This window comes from Coregonus clupeaformis, chromosome 2 (genome assembly GCF_020615455.1).
Source record: "Coregonus clupeaformis isolate EN_2021a chromosome 2, ASM2061545v1, whole genome shotgun sequence".
NCBI classification, from domain to species: Eukaryota; Metazoa; Chordata; class Actinopteri; order Salmoniformes; family Salmonidae; genus Coregonus; species Coregonus clupeaformis.
Genome location: NC_059193.1, coordinates 11,272,134 through 11,287,492, shown reverse-complemented (window position 1 = coordinate 11,287,492; position 15,359 = coordinate 11,272,134). Strand labels below are relative to the sequence as shown.

General features: G+C 45.4%; 2 protein-coding genes across 2 annotated transcripts; one reads left to right on the top strand and one right to left on the bottom strand.

The window, feature by feature from the left end:
- Positions 1-3,150: 3,150 nt before the first annotated feature.
- On the bottom strand, positions 3,151-10,974 carry LOC121533423 (phospholipase A and acyltransferase 4). The gene is made up of 6 exons (XM_041839366.2): positions 10,866-10,974; positions 7,399-7,503; positions 7,006-7,114; positions 4,056-4,192; positions 3,666-3,797; positions 3,151-3,458 (listed from the first exon to the last, which is right to left on the bottom strand). Exons 2-6 carry the CDS (start codon positions 7,411-7,413, stop codon positions 3,327-3,329), a joined length of 525 nt encoding a protein of 174 aa, XP_041695300.1. The 5' UTR covers positions 7,414-7,503; positions 10,866-10,974; the 3' UTR covers positions 3,151-3,326.
- An 84-nt stretch (positions 10,975-11,058) lies between these two features.
- On the top strand, positions 11,059-14,890 carry LOC121533431 (integrator complex subunit 5-like). Its single transcript, XM_045205803.1, has 2 exons — positions 11,059-11,308; positions 11,585-14,890. The coding sequence occupies exons 1-2, from the start codon at positions 11,229-11,231 to the stop codon at positions 14,541-14,543; spliced, it is 3,039 nt and encodes a 1,012-aa protein (XP_045061738.1). The 5' UTR covers positions 11,059-11,228; the 3' UTR covers positions 14,544-14,890.
- Positions 14,891-15,359: the final 469 nt, after the last annotated feature.

The following is a 15,359-nucleotide window of genomic DNA, read 5'->3' as shown; positions in this document are numbered from 1 at the left end:
AGGTGTTTGTTTTGTTTACTAAGACAAGTTTAATTTAATCAGACCCCAAACCTATTAGAGACCAAACAATGTTTATTAAACATTTACCAACTTAAAGCAAAGAGCAAATCAAGACCAAATCGACTAATCTAAAATGCTAATAAAGTTCTGTTTATTAATTATAAATATATTTAATGAACTTAACTAATGTGCAAACTCAAGTTTTTATGGATCAAACACCGGTTAAGATTAAATATTTTCAATCCAACATTTAGAATATTTAAACGTATGAAATTGCTAGTATACTCAGTTTTTGTTCATAACACTGTTAGTCATTACAAAGCGATATAAGGTGCATGAAATGTATTCAGTGGCGACTTTAGCATGTAAATCTTGGTGGGGGGAAATATTTTAGATGCATGCCAGCAAAGCCACAACACTAAACAATACATGAATTGCACTATAACGGTGACAACCGGTGTCCACAAACTGTTAGGGCCTACATAAAGCTGTCCCAACAGCAGAGCTTTCTTTTCAGCACCATGGAGTGAATCATTACCACCGCTACACCTGGCTGTCAACAGAGCCTTGTCTGGCAGCGAAACAGTTCATTCAGCCTCATTTACTGCCTTTAAAAAAAACATGGCTGACTTGCTTAAATAAATGTGGTTTCTACTGACAATTGAGATGTACAAACTATGGCATAAGGGGACGACGAGCGGATAAGAGGCAATCCGTAATTTCAATGAAGATATTCATTAACAAGCTAGGACGGACGTAGTCAGTAACATTATTTGTTCAGCACTTTTTAAATGTACAGCGACATCATTCAGAACATGGGTCGTTCTTACAGTGTTCTCCCTGTACACCAAGTCAGAACCGTAGGATAAATAAAGGGGGCATATAAGCAGACAATGAAAGCTCTTACAATATTCATTGATTACATTTCTCTAAAACAGGCTATAGGCTACATGTTCACCACCAAGTCAGAACAGAAGCTAAGTTATGAGGGGGAAAGGGACCAAATGATTAGGGTGAGGCACATGGGCTACTAACAGCTTACTACACAACATACACTTAGTATTACTTTCTTACATACAGTATACATATCTCCCTGGCATATTACATCATTTATGCAGCAGCATACAATACATTTTTGGACTCACCTTGTGCTGTGCTCACTTACATTTGACATTTTAGTCATTTAGCAGACACTCTTATCCAGAGCGACTTACAGTTAGTGAGTGCATACATTTTCCATACTGGCCCCCGATGGGAATCACTTGAAAAGGAAGATGGCGTGGAGGTCCTTGTTGAATCATGACGTCAGTGATCTTCAGGTCGGAGATCTAGAAAGAGGCCAGAGTTCCCGACTTGGAATTCCGAGTTGGATGACCGTTCAAAACGTATTTTCCCGAGAGCCTCCCGAGTGGCGCAGCGGTCTAAGGCACTGCATCGCAGTGCTAGGGACGTCACTACAGACCCGGGTTCATTCCCAGACTGTGCCACAACCGGCCGTGGCCAGGTGTGCCATAGGACGGCGCACAATTGGCCCAGCATCGTCCGGGTTAGAGGAGGGTTTGGCTGGTGGGGCTTTACTTGGCTCATCGTGCTCTAGCGACTCCTTGTGGCAGGCTGACCCCGGTCACCAGTTAAACTGTGTTTCCTCCGACACATTGGTGCGGGTGTTAAGGAGTGCAGTTATGCGGGCCTCTCCTGAGCCCATTGGGGAGTTGTAGCGATGAGACAAGATCGAAAACATTTGGGAGAAAAAAAGGTTTCTCTTGAACTCACTGAAGTCTGAGATTTCCCAGTTCTGAGTTTCCAGTTGTTTTGAACGTGGCAGAAGTCATGCTGGATTGACAACATGGCTAATTTATTCAAACTTTTCTGGCCCATGGTTTTGAACGTTTATCCTTTTAAGCTTGGAAACGAGACCCTTAAACCCAGACTTGGACCACACACCCAGTCCACTGAATAGCAGGCTAGTGATTGGTTTGCAAAGCTTGCAGTTAGCCACTGACTCCTTCAAACCACTCATTGTTGAATTTGCGATTTCCAACTTGTTGTGTAATGTTTATGTATAATGGCCGATGAGCACCGATACGTTTTTATCTATAATTTCTCTTCATATGACAAGGATTGAAAAGGATTTGCCAGTAGATTGTCGACATGATTCATGATGATGACTGCTTGTCTAGCTTTCTAGCTAAGATTTTGAAAGTATGATGTTGACATGATCAGTCCAATCAAAGCTACGGTAGATATAACGTGATTTGACGTAATTTTATCAGTGGCCAATGACCTTGAGCCTTCTTGGATGGGCACTTGTAATGTAACTCAATAGCAGCACCCAAGCGGCTTGAATTGTCGAGCTCTACCCTTAGATTTTGCAGTGACGTAGTGTCCCCATGAGTGACAGAACACTGAGCCAATAATGGCACAACTAGAGAACATTACCAACCCCTACACTCCGTATTTTCCGCTGGCTGCCCCACCACCACAGAAAGCACTGAGCTAGGCTGAAACACCTGCATTTTGGAGCTGCCTTAGTCAAGAAAGCAAAAAAGAGACTGTTTGTATGCGGCTTTATTAACTCAATGATTCATTTTTTACATTGTTTGCTAACTGATATGTGACACGTTTTAATGCCAAAATAACATGCAAAACAGGCACACAAAAAATATATATTTATATATGTTTTAGCTAAACGGGCTCTGCCCCACCTGCCCTGAATGATGGGTCGCCACTGGATGTATCCACTCTGACCTGAACCAGGAGTAGTTCTGTGGGTCCTAGAGACAATTGACTTCATGATAGAAATATCAGAACTTCAGTGGAATACCATTTAATACCATTATAAACAGATCTCAGTCTCACTCAGTAGCTCAATTGGTAGAGCATGGCGCTTGTAACGCCAGGGTAGTGGGTTCGATCCCCGGGATCACCCATACGTAAAAATGTATGCGCACATGACTGTAAGTAGCTTTGGATAAAAGCGTCTGCTAAATATCATATTACATTACATAAATATGTTGAAACTTTAGTAGGGAATCAGCTAGCTTTAAAATCAGCTAGCTTAGTCTAGCAGCCAACAAGGCTATGGCACCTCCAAGGCTGTCTACCTTGGAATTATAACGAGACACTGTTCCTCATTTCATTTGTGCTTTCAATTCCTGTCTGTGTAACTCTAAAAGTTTTAAAAAATATGTATGGAAATACTCAATCCTCCCTTCTGAAAACCCCAGAATTATTCAAGTGACGAGGGCAGTAGTACTGTAGTTGAATAATGAATCTCTATTAGGCTTATTGGTGATTGGCTGCTCAGGAAGCTATCATACAGGTGCTCACTTATATTCTCCTTCTTTATTCTTCTTTTTGCTTCCGCCTCCAAAGATGGCCGCCGCGACACCTGCAACAGCAAGGACTCCGAAGCCCACCATCGCAGCCATTCCCACCGTTTCCACAGCCTGCTGAACCTGGACAGAAAAAGACAAACATTAATTTGAATGAATGACTGATTCAGAAATAGTCATAGGTGCTTTGAATGTTTAACAATAAGTAATCCAGTTACTCTACACTCTCTTGACACACATTCATAGCTTGAGAATGTTATTATGGCTCACGAGATTACTCTACGCTGAGCAGAGTACACCTATCGATGAGCACCAGTCCATTGTACCTACCTGTCGAGACTCAGCCTTCCCATATCTCAGCTCTGTGACAAAGTGCTCACAGTTCCCCTTGAAGATACAGAAGGGCAGCTCCTGGTCAACATAGGCCTGGGCGTTTCTCAGTATCTCACGGATGGGTCTGACCTATAATAATATAATGCATGCCATTTAGCAGACGTTTTTATCCTAAGCGAACTTACAGTAGTGCATGCATGCATTTTCATATGGGTGGCCCCAGCGGGAATCAAAAACACGATCCTGGCATTGCAAGGACCATGCTCTATCAACTGAGCAACGTAGTGTCCCAAATGGCATCCTATTCCCTACATAGTGCATTACTTTTTACCAGGGCCCATGGGGTGCAATTTGGGACGCAGCCATACTGTACTTACTGGTACTGACCTTGTATTGCTGATCCAGCTGGTTGTTGATGCACCACTGATCATGCCCCACCACGTCCCATATCTCTTCCTTCTTCACCTTAGCCTTGTCACTGAGCACAGACATCATGCTGTTGGAGCTGGCTCCAGGCACCTCGGCTAGGGAGCAAAGAGACATGGGAGAGGAAAAAGTTCCAAGGGAGGGGGTGCACAGACAAAAGATGTCATAAAACATATCATCAGAGCCAAAGATTTGTTTAAAATTGAGTTTTGTCACATTAGTTTTTATCAGAAAGTATATATTTTTTTTTGCGTTACAGCCTGAATTTAAAATGGAATAAATTGACATTTTGTGTCACTGGCCTACACACAATAACCCATAAATGGAATTATGTTTTTCAAAATGTTTACAAATTATTTACAAATTCAGTCAATAAGTATTCAACCCCTTTGTTATGGCAAGCCTAAATAAGTTCAGGAGTAAATATTTGCTTAACAAATCACATAATAAGTTGCATGGATTCACTCTGTGTGCAATAATAGTGTTTAACATGATTGATTTTTTAATTACTACCTCATCTCTGTACCCCACACATACAATTATCTTTAAGGTCCCTCAGTCGAGCAGTGAATTTCAAACACAGATTCAACCATAAAGATCAGGGAGGTTTTCCAATGCCTCACAAAGAAGGGCACCTATTGGTAGATGGGTAAAAATAAAGAAAAAGCAGACATTGAATATCTGAGCAAGGTGAAGTTATTCATTACACTTTGGATGGTGTATTAATACACCCAGTCACTTCAAAGATACAGATGCCCTTCCTGACTCAGTTGCCAGAGGAAGGAAACTGCTCAGGGATTTCACCATGAGGCCAATGGTGACATTAAAACAGTTACAGAGTTTAATGGCTGTGATAGGAGAAAACTAAGGATGGATCAACAACATTGTAGTTACTCCACAATACTAACCTAATTGACTGAAGGAAAATAAGGAAGAATGTACAGGATAACACATGCATCCTGTTTGCAACAAGGCACTAAAGTAATACTGCAAATAATGTGGCAAAGAAATGAACGTTTTGTCCTGAATACAAAGCATTAGGTTTGGGGCAAATCCAACACATCACTGAGTACCACTCTTCATATTTTGCTTTCCAACAGACACTGGGAGACAAATTCACCTTTCAGCAGAACAATATCCTAAAACACAAGGCCAAATATACACTGGAGTTGCTTACCAAGGCGACATTGAATGTTCCTGAGTGGCCTAGTAACAATTTTGACTTAAATCGGCTTGAAAAGATATGGCAAGACTTGAAAATAGCTGTCTAGCAATGATCAACAACCAACTTGACAGAGCTTGAAGAATTTTATTAAGAATAATGAACAAATATTGTACAATCCAGGTGTGCAAAGCTCTTAAGAGACTTATCCAGAAAGACGCACAGCTGTAATTGCTACCAAAGGTGTTTCTAACATGTATACAGTGCATTCGGAAAGTATTCAGACCCCTTGACTTTTTCCAAATTGTTAGGTTACAGCCTTATTCTAAAATGGATTAAATAAAATTGTTTCCTCATCAATCTACGCACAATACCTCCTAATAACAAAGCGAAAACAGGTTTTTAGAAATGTGTGCAAAAAATATATAAAAAACCTGAAATATCTTATTTACAAAAGTATTCAGACCCTTTGATATGACACTCAAAAGTGAGCTCAGGTGCATCCTGTTTCCATTGATCATCCTTGAGAGCTTTCTACAACTTGATTGGAGTCCACCTGTGGTAAATTCAATTGATTGGACATGATTTGGAAGGCACACACCTGTCTACATAAGGTCCCACAGTTGACAGTGTATGTCAGAGCAAAAACCAAGCCATGAGGTCAAAGGAATTGTCAGTAGAGCTCTGAGACAGGATTGTGTCGAGGCACAGATCTGGGGAAAGGTACCAAAAAATGTCTACAGCATTGAAGATCCCCAAGAACACAGTGGCCTTCATCATTCTTAAATGGAATAAGTTTAGAACCACCAAGCCTCTTCCTAGAGCTGGCCACCCGGCCAAACTGAGTAATCGGGGAAGAAGGGCCTTGGTCAGGGAGGTGGCCAAGAACCCGATGGTCACTCTGACAGAGCTCCAGAGTTCTTCTGTGGAGATGGGAGAACCTTCCAGAAGGACAACCATCTCTGCAGCACTCCACCAATCAGGCCTTTATGGTAGAGTGGCCAGACGGAAGCCACTCAGTAAAATGCACATGACAGCCCACTTGGAGTTTGCCAAAACGCACCTAAAGGACTCAGACCATGAGAAACAAGATTCTCTTGTCTGATAAAACCAAGATTGAACTCTTTGGCCTGGGATCAGGAAACCTGGGATCATCCCTATGGTGAAGCATGGTGGTGGCAGCATCATGCTGTGGGGATGCTTTTCAGCGGCAGGGACTGGGAGACTAGTCAGGATTGAGGGAAGATGAACGGAGCAAAGTACAAGCTTCTAGCATCATACCCAAGAAGACTCGAAGCTGTAATCGCTACCAAAAGTGCTTCAACAAAGTACTGCGTAAATGGTCTGAATACTTATGTAAATGTGATATTTCCGTTTTGTATTCTTTATACATTTGCAAACATTTCAAAACACCTGTTTTTGCTTTGTCGTTATGGGGTATTGTGTGTAGATTGATGACGGAAAAAAACAATTTACTCCGTTTTAGAATAAGGCTGTAACGTAACAAAATGTGGAAAAGGTCAAGGGGTCTGAATACTTTCCGGATTCACTAGTGTTTTGTGTAGATCGTTGACAGAAAATGACAATTAAATCAATTTTAATCCCACGTTGTAACCACAAAATGTGGGAAAAGTACTTTCTGAAGGCATTGTCTGTACTCTATATCTATGTAGGCTAGTGTGTATAAATTGTTGAGTGCACTATATCTTCTAAAATAAAGATTTGACCATACTCAATATTATTACTCACAGGGTGGGGCCAGGTGAATGACAAAACCGTCACCAATGTACAAAGTCCAGTGCTGGTAGTTCCCTCTGAATATCTCTATCAGATCCCCTGGCTCCGGCTTCTCGTCGTACTGTCAAGGGAGAAATAATAAGTATGATTTAGCAAATCTGTGTATTGCCACATACATGGGTGTTGTTGCTAGACACCCTCTTGTTGAAGTATGCAACTGCCAACCAACTGCCAAGTATGCCGTTCTGAAAGGGAAAGTGCTTAGATCAGGGAACAAAACTATTACAAGTTCTTCAGTCATGCAAACACTACCTTGTACAAACAAAATTTAAATATTTGCATAAAAACAGGTAGACCACACAGAGACAGTGGACACAATCAATATTTGGATTGGACATTACTTACCAATGTTGGCGCCATGGTTACTGTTATTTCCTTTCCACAGCTTTGATTTCCCTTCTGCTTGTAAATAACTTTCCGTTTCCTATTTCCTGAGCTTTTATCTCAACCCTGTAAAGTCAGAATGAAATCTATGGGTTATATTTTGGGGCCTGTTTTCCTAAGACATTAGCTAACAAAATATTAGACAATCTATTGGCTAATAAACTAGACAGTGATCTAATTTCACTATGTTTCGGTGTCAATAAAAAACCAGTGCCATGTATTCATGGATGCAAAGGGAAGCCAGGCTTCACCCAAAAATTGACAGAGAAAAATAAAGAGGGTGGGGGGGTATACAGAAGATAGCCCTATTTGGTAAAAGACCAAGTCCATATTATGGCAAGAACAGCTCAAATAAGCTAAGAGAAACGACAGTCCATCATTACTTTAAGACATGAAGGTCAGTCAATATGGAACATTTCAAGAACTTTTAAAGTTTCTTCAAGTGCAGTCGCAAAAACCATCAAGCGCTATGATGAAACTGGCTCTCATGAGGACCGCCACAGGAAAGGAAGACCCAGAGTTATCTTTGCTGCAGAGGATAAGTTCATTAGAGTTACCAGCCTCAGAAATTGTGTGAATCAGGCCTTCATGGTTGAATTGCTGCAAAGAAACCACTACTAAAGGACACCAATAATAAGAAGAGACTTGCTTGGGCCAAAATACACGAGCAATGGACATTAGACCGGTGGAAATTTGTCCTTTGGTCTGGAGTCCAAATTTGAGATTTTTGGTTCCAACCACCGTGTCTTTGTGAGACGCGGTGTGGGTGAACGGATGATCTCCGCATGAGTATTTCCCACTGTAAAGCATGGAGGAGGAGGTCTTATCGCGTGGGGGTGCTTTGCTGGTGACACTGTCTGTGATTTATTTAGAATTCAAGGCACACTTAACCAGCATGGATACCACAGCATTCTGCAGTGATACGCCATCCCATGTGGTTTGGGCTTAGTGGGACTATCATTTGTTTTTCAACAGGACAATGACCCAACACACCTCCAGGCTGTGTAAGGGCTATTTGACCAAGAAGGAGAGTGATGGAGTGATGCATCAGATGACCTGGCCTCCACAATCCCCCGACCTCAACCAAATTAAGATGGTTTGGGATGAGTCAGACTGCAGACTGAACGAAAAGCAGCCAACAAGTGCTCAGCATATGTGGGAACTCCTTCCAAGAATGTTGGAAAAGCATTCCAGGTGAAGCTGGTTGAGAGAATGCCAAGCGTGTGCAAAGATGTCATCAAGGCAAAGGGTGGCTATTTGAAGAATCTCAAATATAATATATATTTTGATTTGTTTAACACTTTTTTGGTTACTACATGATTCCATATGTGTTATTTCACAGTTTTGAGGTCTTCACTATTATTCTACAATGTAGACCCTTGAATGAGTAGGTGTTCTAAAACTTTTGACCGGTAGTGTAAATCATGTCAAATTATTTTAAATTCATATTAACCCCTCCTACAGAATATGCTTTGGCAAGTTTTTGAGTGATGAAATAAATGTCAAAATATTCCATAAAAAAATAGTTTGAGTGGCAAAGACTCCAGTGGTCATACATAATTCATAGAGTCACCAAACATCTATTATTCTATGTTTCATTATTCCTGGTATATACTACTGGTTATCATTGCAGACACAGCCCAGAGAATGGGATGGTGCAATAATGAATTAGTCATATTTTGATAAGGTGCATGCATGGGGATGTCCAACTCACCCAGAGATATGCCCATGCTGTAGAGATACACCTAGCGGACTGAAACTTCACTGTTGTAGGCATAATACAGCTAGTGCTATCTAGACTTGCCCTGGCAAACAAATCCATTACATTAGCTACCTAAATGTGAAGTAAACTCAACTGAGGAGTAATATAGAATGGAGACTTTTAACTTGAAAATGTGCAGGATGCCTCTTTCCGGTTTCCCTGACTTCCGTTTTTTTATACTGTGTTATGCTTGTTCTCATAGCACTCCTCACAGGCCGTTTGGTGTACGTTTGTTGTTGTTGGTGAGATGAAACTGCCAAAACTCTGAAAGGTATTATTGTACATCAGAATTGCAACACAAGATTTGTTCAAGCCTAAAATGTTAGTCCGTAATCGTAACATGGTGTTTGTATGTTCAAAGATGAAATTTCACATTTACGTTTCATGTTTCACGCATGGATTTTCTTACGATCCTAACGATACATATGTTCAACCTTTTGGCAGCTATCTGGCTCCATATGTATCTCACCTAAGAAAGCATCTGAAAACAGCGCCCCTCTGTCTCTCTATGTGTAGGCCATCTATCTGATGCTGTCTGGTCCAAACGAGTATGACATTGTTGCCGACCATAGCATTGAATGGAATGCAAGGGAAGCCTGCGAGCATTTGGCCTCCCTTGATAAAAAAGTATAAAATAATTGCCAATCAGCATTGAGCTAAACTGTGCGAGCTCAACTGTGAATGGTCCTGGCGCACCAAAACATTTTTTAAAGGGAAGCCAGCTTGGATTTTGGCGTCACTCCTATCAAATCGCATTGAGCGCATATGTCATTGACAGAAACAACTTCAATTGTTGCATCTCGTTGTGTTGTTGTCCTAGCTAGCTAAAGTTGGCCCTTTCCTAAATTAGCCATGGATGGAGATAGGGATTTGGACTTGTGGTTTTACTTAATTCTCCATACTGGCCAATGATTATAATGGCGATTCTGATCCAACCATTAATTCATACATTGTTGTGCCCCTGGCCTGAGAGGATGGAAGTTCAACATGTAGCTAGATGTAGAAGGGTAATGTTAACTAGCTAACGTTCCTCATGAATGGAACTTAAGCTAGCAAGCAACCATTTTAGCCAGGTAGTCTAGACCAACAAAAAATAACAGTCTGTACTGTATGACAGTGTGATAGACCGTTTCCTCAACATGAAAGAGAGGAGGATGGCATTGGCGTTTCTCTACAAGTAGGGTGAGTCAACATATTTTTCTACTTGCAGGAATGCGCAAGGCACACATAAATCAGAACCATGGACAGCCACATCATATTTATCTTATCAAACAAAGGTGTGGGTGAATTTATTATGCCACTGTGTCTTATTATCTCGGTCTTTAGGCCTACATATCACGGTGGCAAGGCATATTAATTAACAGGTTATACAGCAAACAACGCAATTATCACAACACATAGGTTGTAATATGGCTTTTTTTATGGCTTCCCCAGTGATTTTACCCACGCACCACTACTGTAAAAAACATTAATTATGCAACGAAATAGCTAGCTACTGTAGCTACGTTACTGTAACTGACCACAGACGGCACACAACAGAGACAATGTTTGCGTGCTGTCAAGAGTCATGGCATGACTTCGATCCCAGTTAGCTAGCTATTTGTAATTCTCACAAGTATGTTAGTCCAGATAATAACTGAAATACTTGTACATTCTTATAACTTACAGTAAATTCGGTGTCGTGGCCTCGATGTTGATTACTTTACCTCGAACACATAAATAACGTTAGACGTCAACGATCAGCTGACTCGGAAAAAGCGAACAAATCCGAGGGCGTATCTGCTGGCAACGTGCGTGCTGACGTAGTTTCCAAGAACAGTGTCAGGCCAGTAGATGGCAATAAATTACCCCTCGAAAGACATGATAGAAGAAGAAAATAAAGACTTCCGGTTTTGGAGCGCACTTTTGTTATTTGTCTTGAACGTTGCTTAAAAAATATCATCATATTTGACGTGTAGAGTTGATTATTCGTAGTTTGTTACAAGGGGAGAGTTGTTCATGTTCTATTTGCAGTTTGGGAAGTTGAACGATGTCTGCCGTGTTTGACGGGACTTCCCTGACAGTCACCATGCAGACCTCTCTCACTCACACACCGCAGAATGCATTTAGGTGAGTTGCTTAGCATAGCTAGCTAGCTAGCATGCTAGCTAGCCAGTAGTTGGAGCTATGTGCAGTAGTTGGAGCTATGTGGCTGCTTCCCTACTGTACCAACAAGTTATACGGCTGTTATTATGCTAAGGTTATTGTGGAAAGATGCAGTGGTCAGCATTTTTCAAGCATATATATGAAATGTTTTAGTCTGAGAGAAAATACAAATGATACCAATTAGAATTACGTTTGTTTTTAGATTTTTTGCAACTGTGTGAACTTTTGTCTTGTGTGTAGCCCCCAGGAACTGTCCCAGGAGATCAAATCCTTCATCAGTGGCGTGGACCAGACCCAGGGTCGTAAACTCAGCGTCCGCGAGCATGCCCGCTGTGCCGTGCGTCTACTACGGTCCGTGCCTGCCTGTCGCGGGGCGGTCCTTGAGCACCTAAGGGGCGTGTACAACGAGCACGTCTCAGCCTTTCTTCACAATCTAGAGACGGACGGCGAGGGCGACGGGGACTCCAACTTGGAGGACGTCATCACGGAGGTCCATGGCGTCCTGGCGGAGTTCATCAAGCTCAACCCCCGAGCCTGGGCTCCCCTCGTCTCTACCTGGGCTGTAGACCTGCTGGGGCAACTGAGCTCCAAGCATGCTGGCCGTAGGGCAGCTCCCAACTCCTCCAGCCTCAATGAGCTGCTGCAGCTGTGGATGTCCTGTGCAGCTACACGTTCCCTCATGGAGGCCTATACCCAGTGCCTGGCGGCCATGATAGCCTGGTGTCCTGACCAATGTGTGGACGCTCTCCTGGACACCTCCGTGCAGCACTCCCCGCACTTCGACTGGGTGGTGGCCCACATTGGATCCTCCTTCCCGGGCACCATCATCAGCCGCGTCCTGGCCTGTGGCCTTAAAGACTTCTGCTCCCACGGGACGGCTGACAAGTGTCAGGGAGACAAGAGCAGCCGAGTGCCTAAGATCGGCTCTGTGGTGGGGATCCTGGGCCACCTGGCGGCACGGCACTCTGACAGCATCCGGCGGGAGCTGCTGAGGATGTTCCAGGAGAGCCTCAGTCCCCCAACTATACCCCCCAGCTCTGGGTCCACCTCCTGGGAAAACTTAGCCCAGCTCCGCAGAGCCACAGTGCCCTTCCTTCTCCAGCTGGCGGCGCTGTCTCCCTCTCTGCTGGGCGCCGTGTCTACAGAGCTGGTGGAGTCTCTACGGCCTCCAGTCTTGCTCCAGCTCCAGGCTGTTCTACAGGGCCTTCCCAGGGACGAGCTTGACAACATGCTGGGGCTGGCTGTCCACCTCATCGCCCAGAGCCCTGCTGGAGGGGCACACGTCCTCCGTTTCCTAGCCGACACGGCCACCCCCGCCTCCGTCATCATCTCTGGCCCCACGTCTTCCCCTCACGAGGGGGTGCGAGAGGCCTGCGACCGCCTCCTCCAGATGCTCCTGCTGCACCTCCACAAGCTGGTCTACACCCGCTCAGAGGGGGACGACGGCTACTACAGCCGCCCCCACTCTCCCTCCTCCCAGGCCCCCCGTGTGGTCCCCTTCCTGGAGGAGCTGCAGTCCCACGTGGGAGAGCTCTGTGCCGAGACGCTGAGACTGGAGAGGAAGCGTCATCTCTGGCTGCACCAGCTGCTGTGTCTGCTGTGTCTGCTGTCTATATACGGGGGCCCTAGCGTGGCCACGGAGGCCCTCTGTCAGCTGCTCATCCTGGCCCGGAACCCAGACCAGCTGGCCCTGGCCTGGCAGCTCCACACCCCACTGTCCGCCTGCCTGCCAGGCCTCATCCCTGCCGCAGTGACCCGCTGTGTGGCCCAGATCCACACACACACCCTGGGACCCAAGCAGCTCTGCCAGCTCCTCCTCAACCTGGCCTCCGCCGTGCAGAGTGTACAGGAGGAGGAAAGGAGGGGTCCAGGAGGAGGTGCTAGTCCTCAGTCCTCCATGGCAGTGCAGGTTGGAGCAGCGGTCTCAGGACACCTCCATGACTTCTGCCCTCTGCTCCTCCATGGTGACCCGGCGGTATCCCACGCTGCAGTGCGGCTCCTGTCCCGCAGCCCCCTCCCCCGTGCTTTCCCGCCTTCCCACCTGCTGCTCGTCTGTCGGGCCGCCGTCACACACTTCTTCCTGGCGCTGCGGAGGAGAGGAGAGGCAGGGAAGGGGACAGATGAAGGCCAGGGAGGAGAGGCGGTAAACTGTTCGGTGCTCCTCCTGTCCCGTCTGGTAGGTTACTCCCCTCTAACCCTCAAATGTGTCCTGCAGCAGCTGGTGGAGGGAGCTCTACATAAAGGAAACGCTGACCTGTTCGGAGGGCAGAGTGAGGCCATTGGAGGGGACACCCCCATCTTCCTGTCCCTGGCCCCTGACCGGGGGGGCTCCCTGCTGGACATCAACTGTAGGTTCGGCACCACGGTCAACTTCTCTGGCAGCGTGTGGTCTGTGTTCCATGCTGGGGTGATAGGGAAGGGTCTGAAGCAGCGCAGCGCTACACCTCACCCCGACCCAGCCAGTGTCATACAGAACGTCCAGACTCTGCTGGCTGTCGCCGTCCAGTGCTGCAGCACGCCATCTGGGAATGGCGGCAACGGTGGAGGCGCCCGACACCAGCCCTCCGTTCCTGACGAGCCGCCGCCCATCAACGCTGAGGCAGCCAAAATGATGGCGGTGACGCTGGTGGAGTATATCTGCCCCGACGTGGCCAACGGGGAACTGTCATGGCCGCCAGAGGAACATGCCCGCACCACTGTAGAACGTGACATACACATCCGCCGCTGCTTCGAGGCCCACCCTGTCCTCTTTCCGTTACTCCATGTTGTGGCGGCCGGGCGTCCTGCTCTCTGTTACTGTTCTGCGGTGCTCCGGGGCCTTCTGGCCACTCTGCTAGCCCACTGGGAGGCGTCGAGGGAGGCTTTGGCAGTGGACTCCCCGTGGCACCTCCAGGCCTCCTGCATGCTGGTGTCCTGTATGGGCGAGGGCCAGTTGTTGCCCCCCGTGCTGGGCAACGTCCACGAGGCTTTCCCCTACCTGACGCCGTTCGAGGTGAGGCTTCTCCTCCTGGCTGTGTGGGAATATGTGAGGGGCAACGGCCCCATGCCACAGAAGTTTGTCTTCAGTGCTGAGAAGGGCCTGTTCTGCCGGGATTTCTCGCGGGACGGAGACGTGGCAAGATACGTAGCGCCCATCCACAGTGTCCTGCATAAGAACATTGACCGGCTGGGGCATCTATGCTGGCGTTTCCAGCTCTGAACAAGGGAAGGAGAGAACTGAGGGAGGGATGGAGAGGGAAAGGGTGCAAGAAGGGGGATGGTTGGGATTGTTTGTGAAAAATTAGGATAGGGGGTGGTTGGTTATAGGGAATTGTGTTGATGTTGCTTTGCTGTTTTCTTGTTTGTCGCTCAATAACTAATCTAGTTCTGTATGCACTCTGAAGCATATACTTCACCAAATGCTGAGCATGTTATATCTACTGTTTATCTCTCCTGTTTTGTATCATTTTCTAGATTAAGTAGAATTTTGTATGTAGCTGTTACTGTAGGGGGATAAAAACATGTAATATACCATAAATAAAGTACCAGGAAAAAGAGTGATGATCATATTTTTGTTGTTTCAAATATTTGGCCTTTGAACTTGACTGTCTACATTTTGAGTTACATTTACATTTTAGTCATTTAGCAGACGCTCTTATCCAGAGCGACTTACAGTTAGTGAATACATATTTTATTAATTTTTTTATACTGGCCCCCCGTGGGAATCGAACCCACAACCCTGGCGTTGCAAACGCCATGCTCTATCAACTGAGCTACATCCCTGCCGGCCATTCCCTCCCCTACCCTGGACGAATTGTGCGCCGCCCATGAGTCTCCCGGTCGCAGCCGGCGGCGACAGAGCCTGGATTCGAACCAGGATCTCTAGTGGCACAGTTAGCACTGCGATGCAGTGCCTTAGACCACTGCGCCACTCAGGAGTACTAGTAGTTACAGTAGTTCTGCGTTCTGAATTTCAATAAAACTATTTTTTTCTCGAATTGAAATAGAAATACAACTTTGTAATGAAAAGGTACAA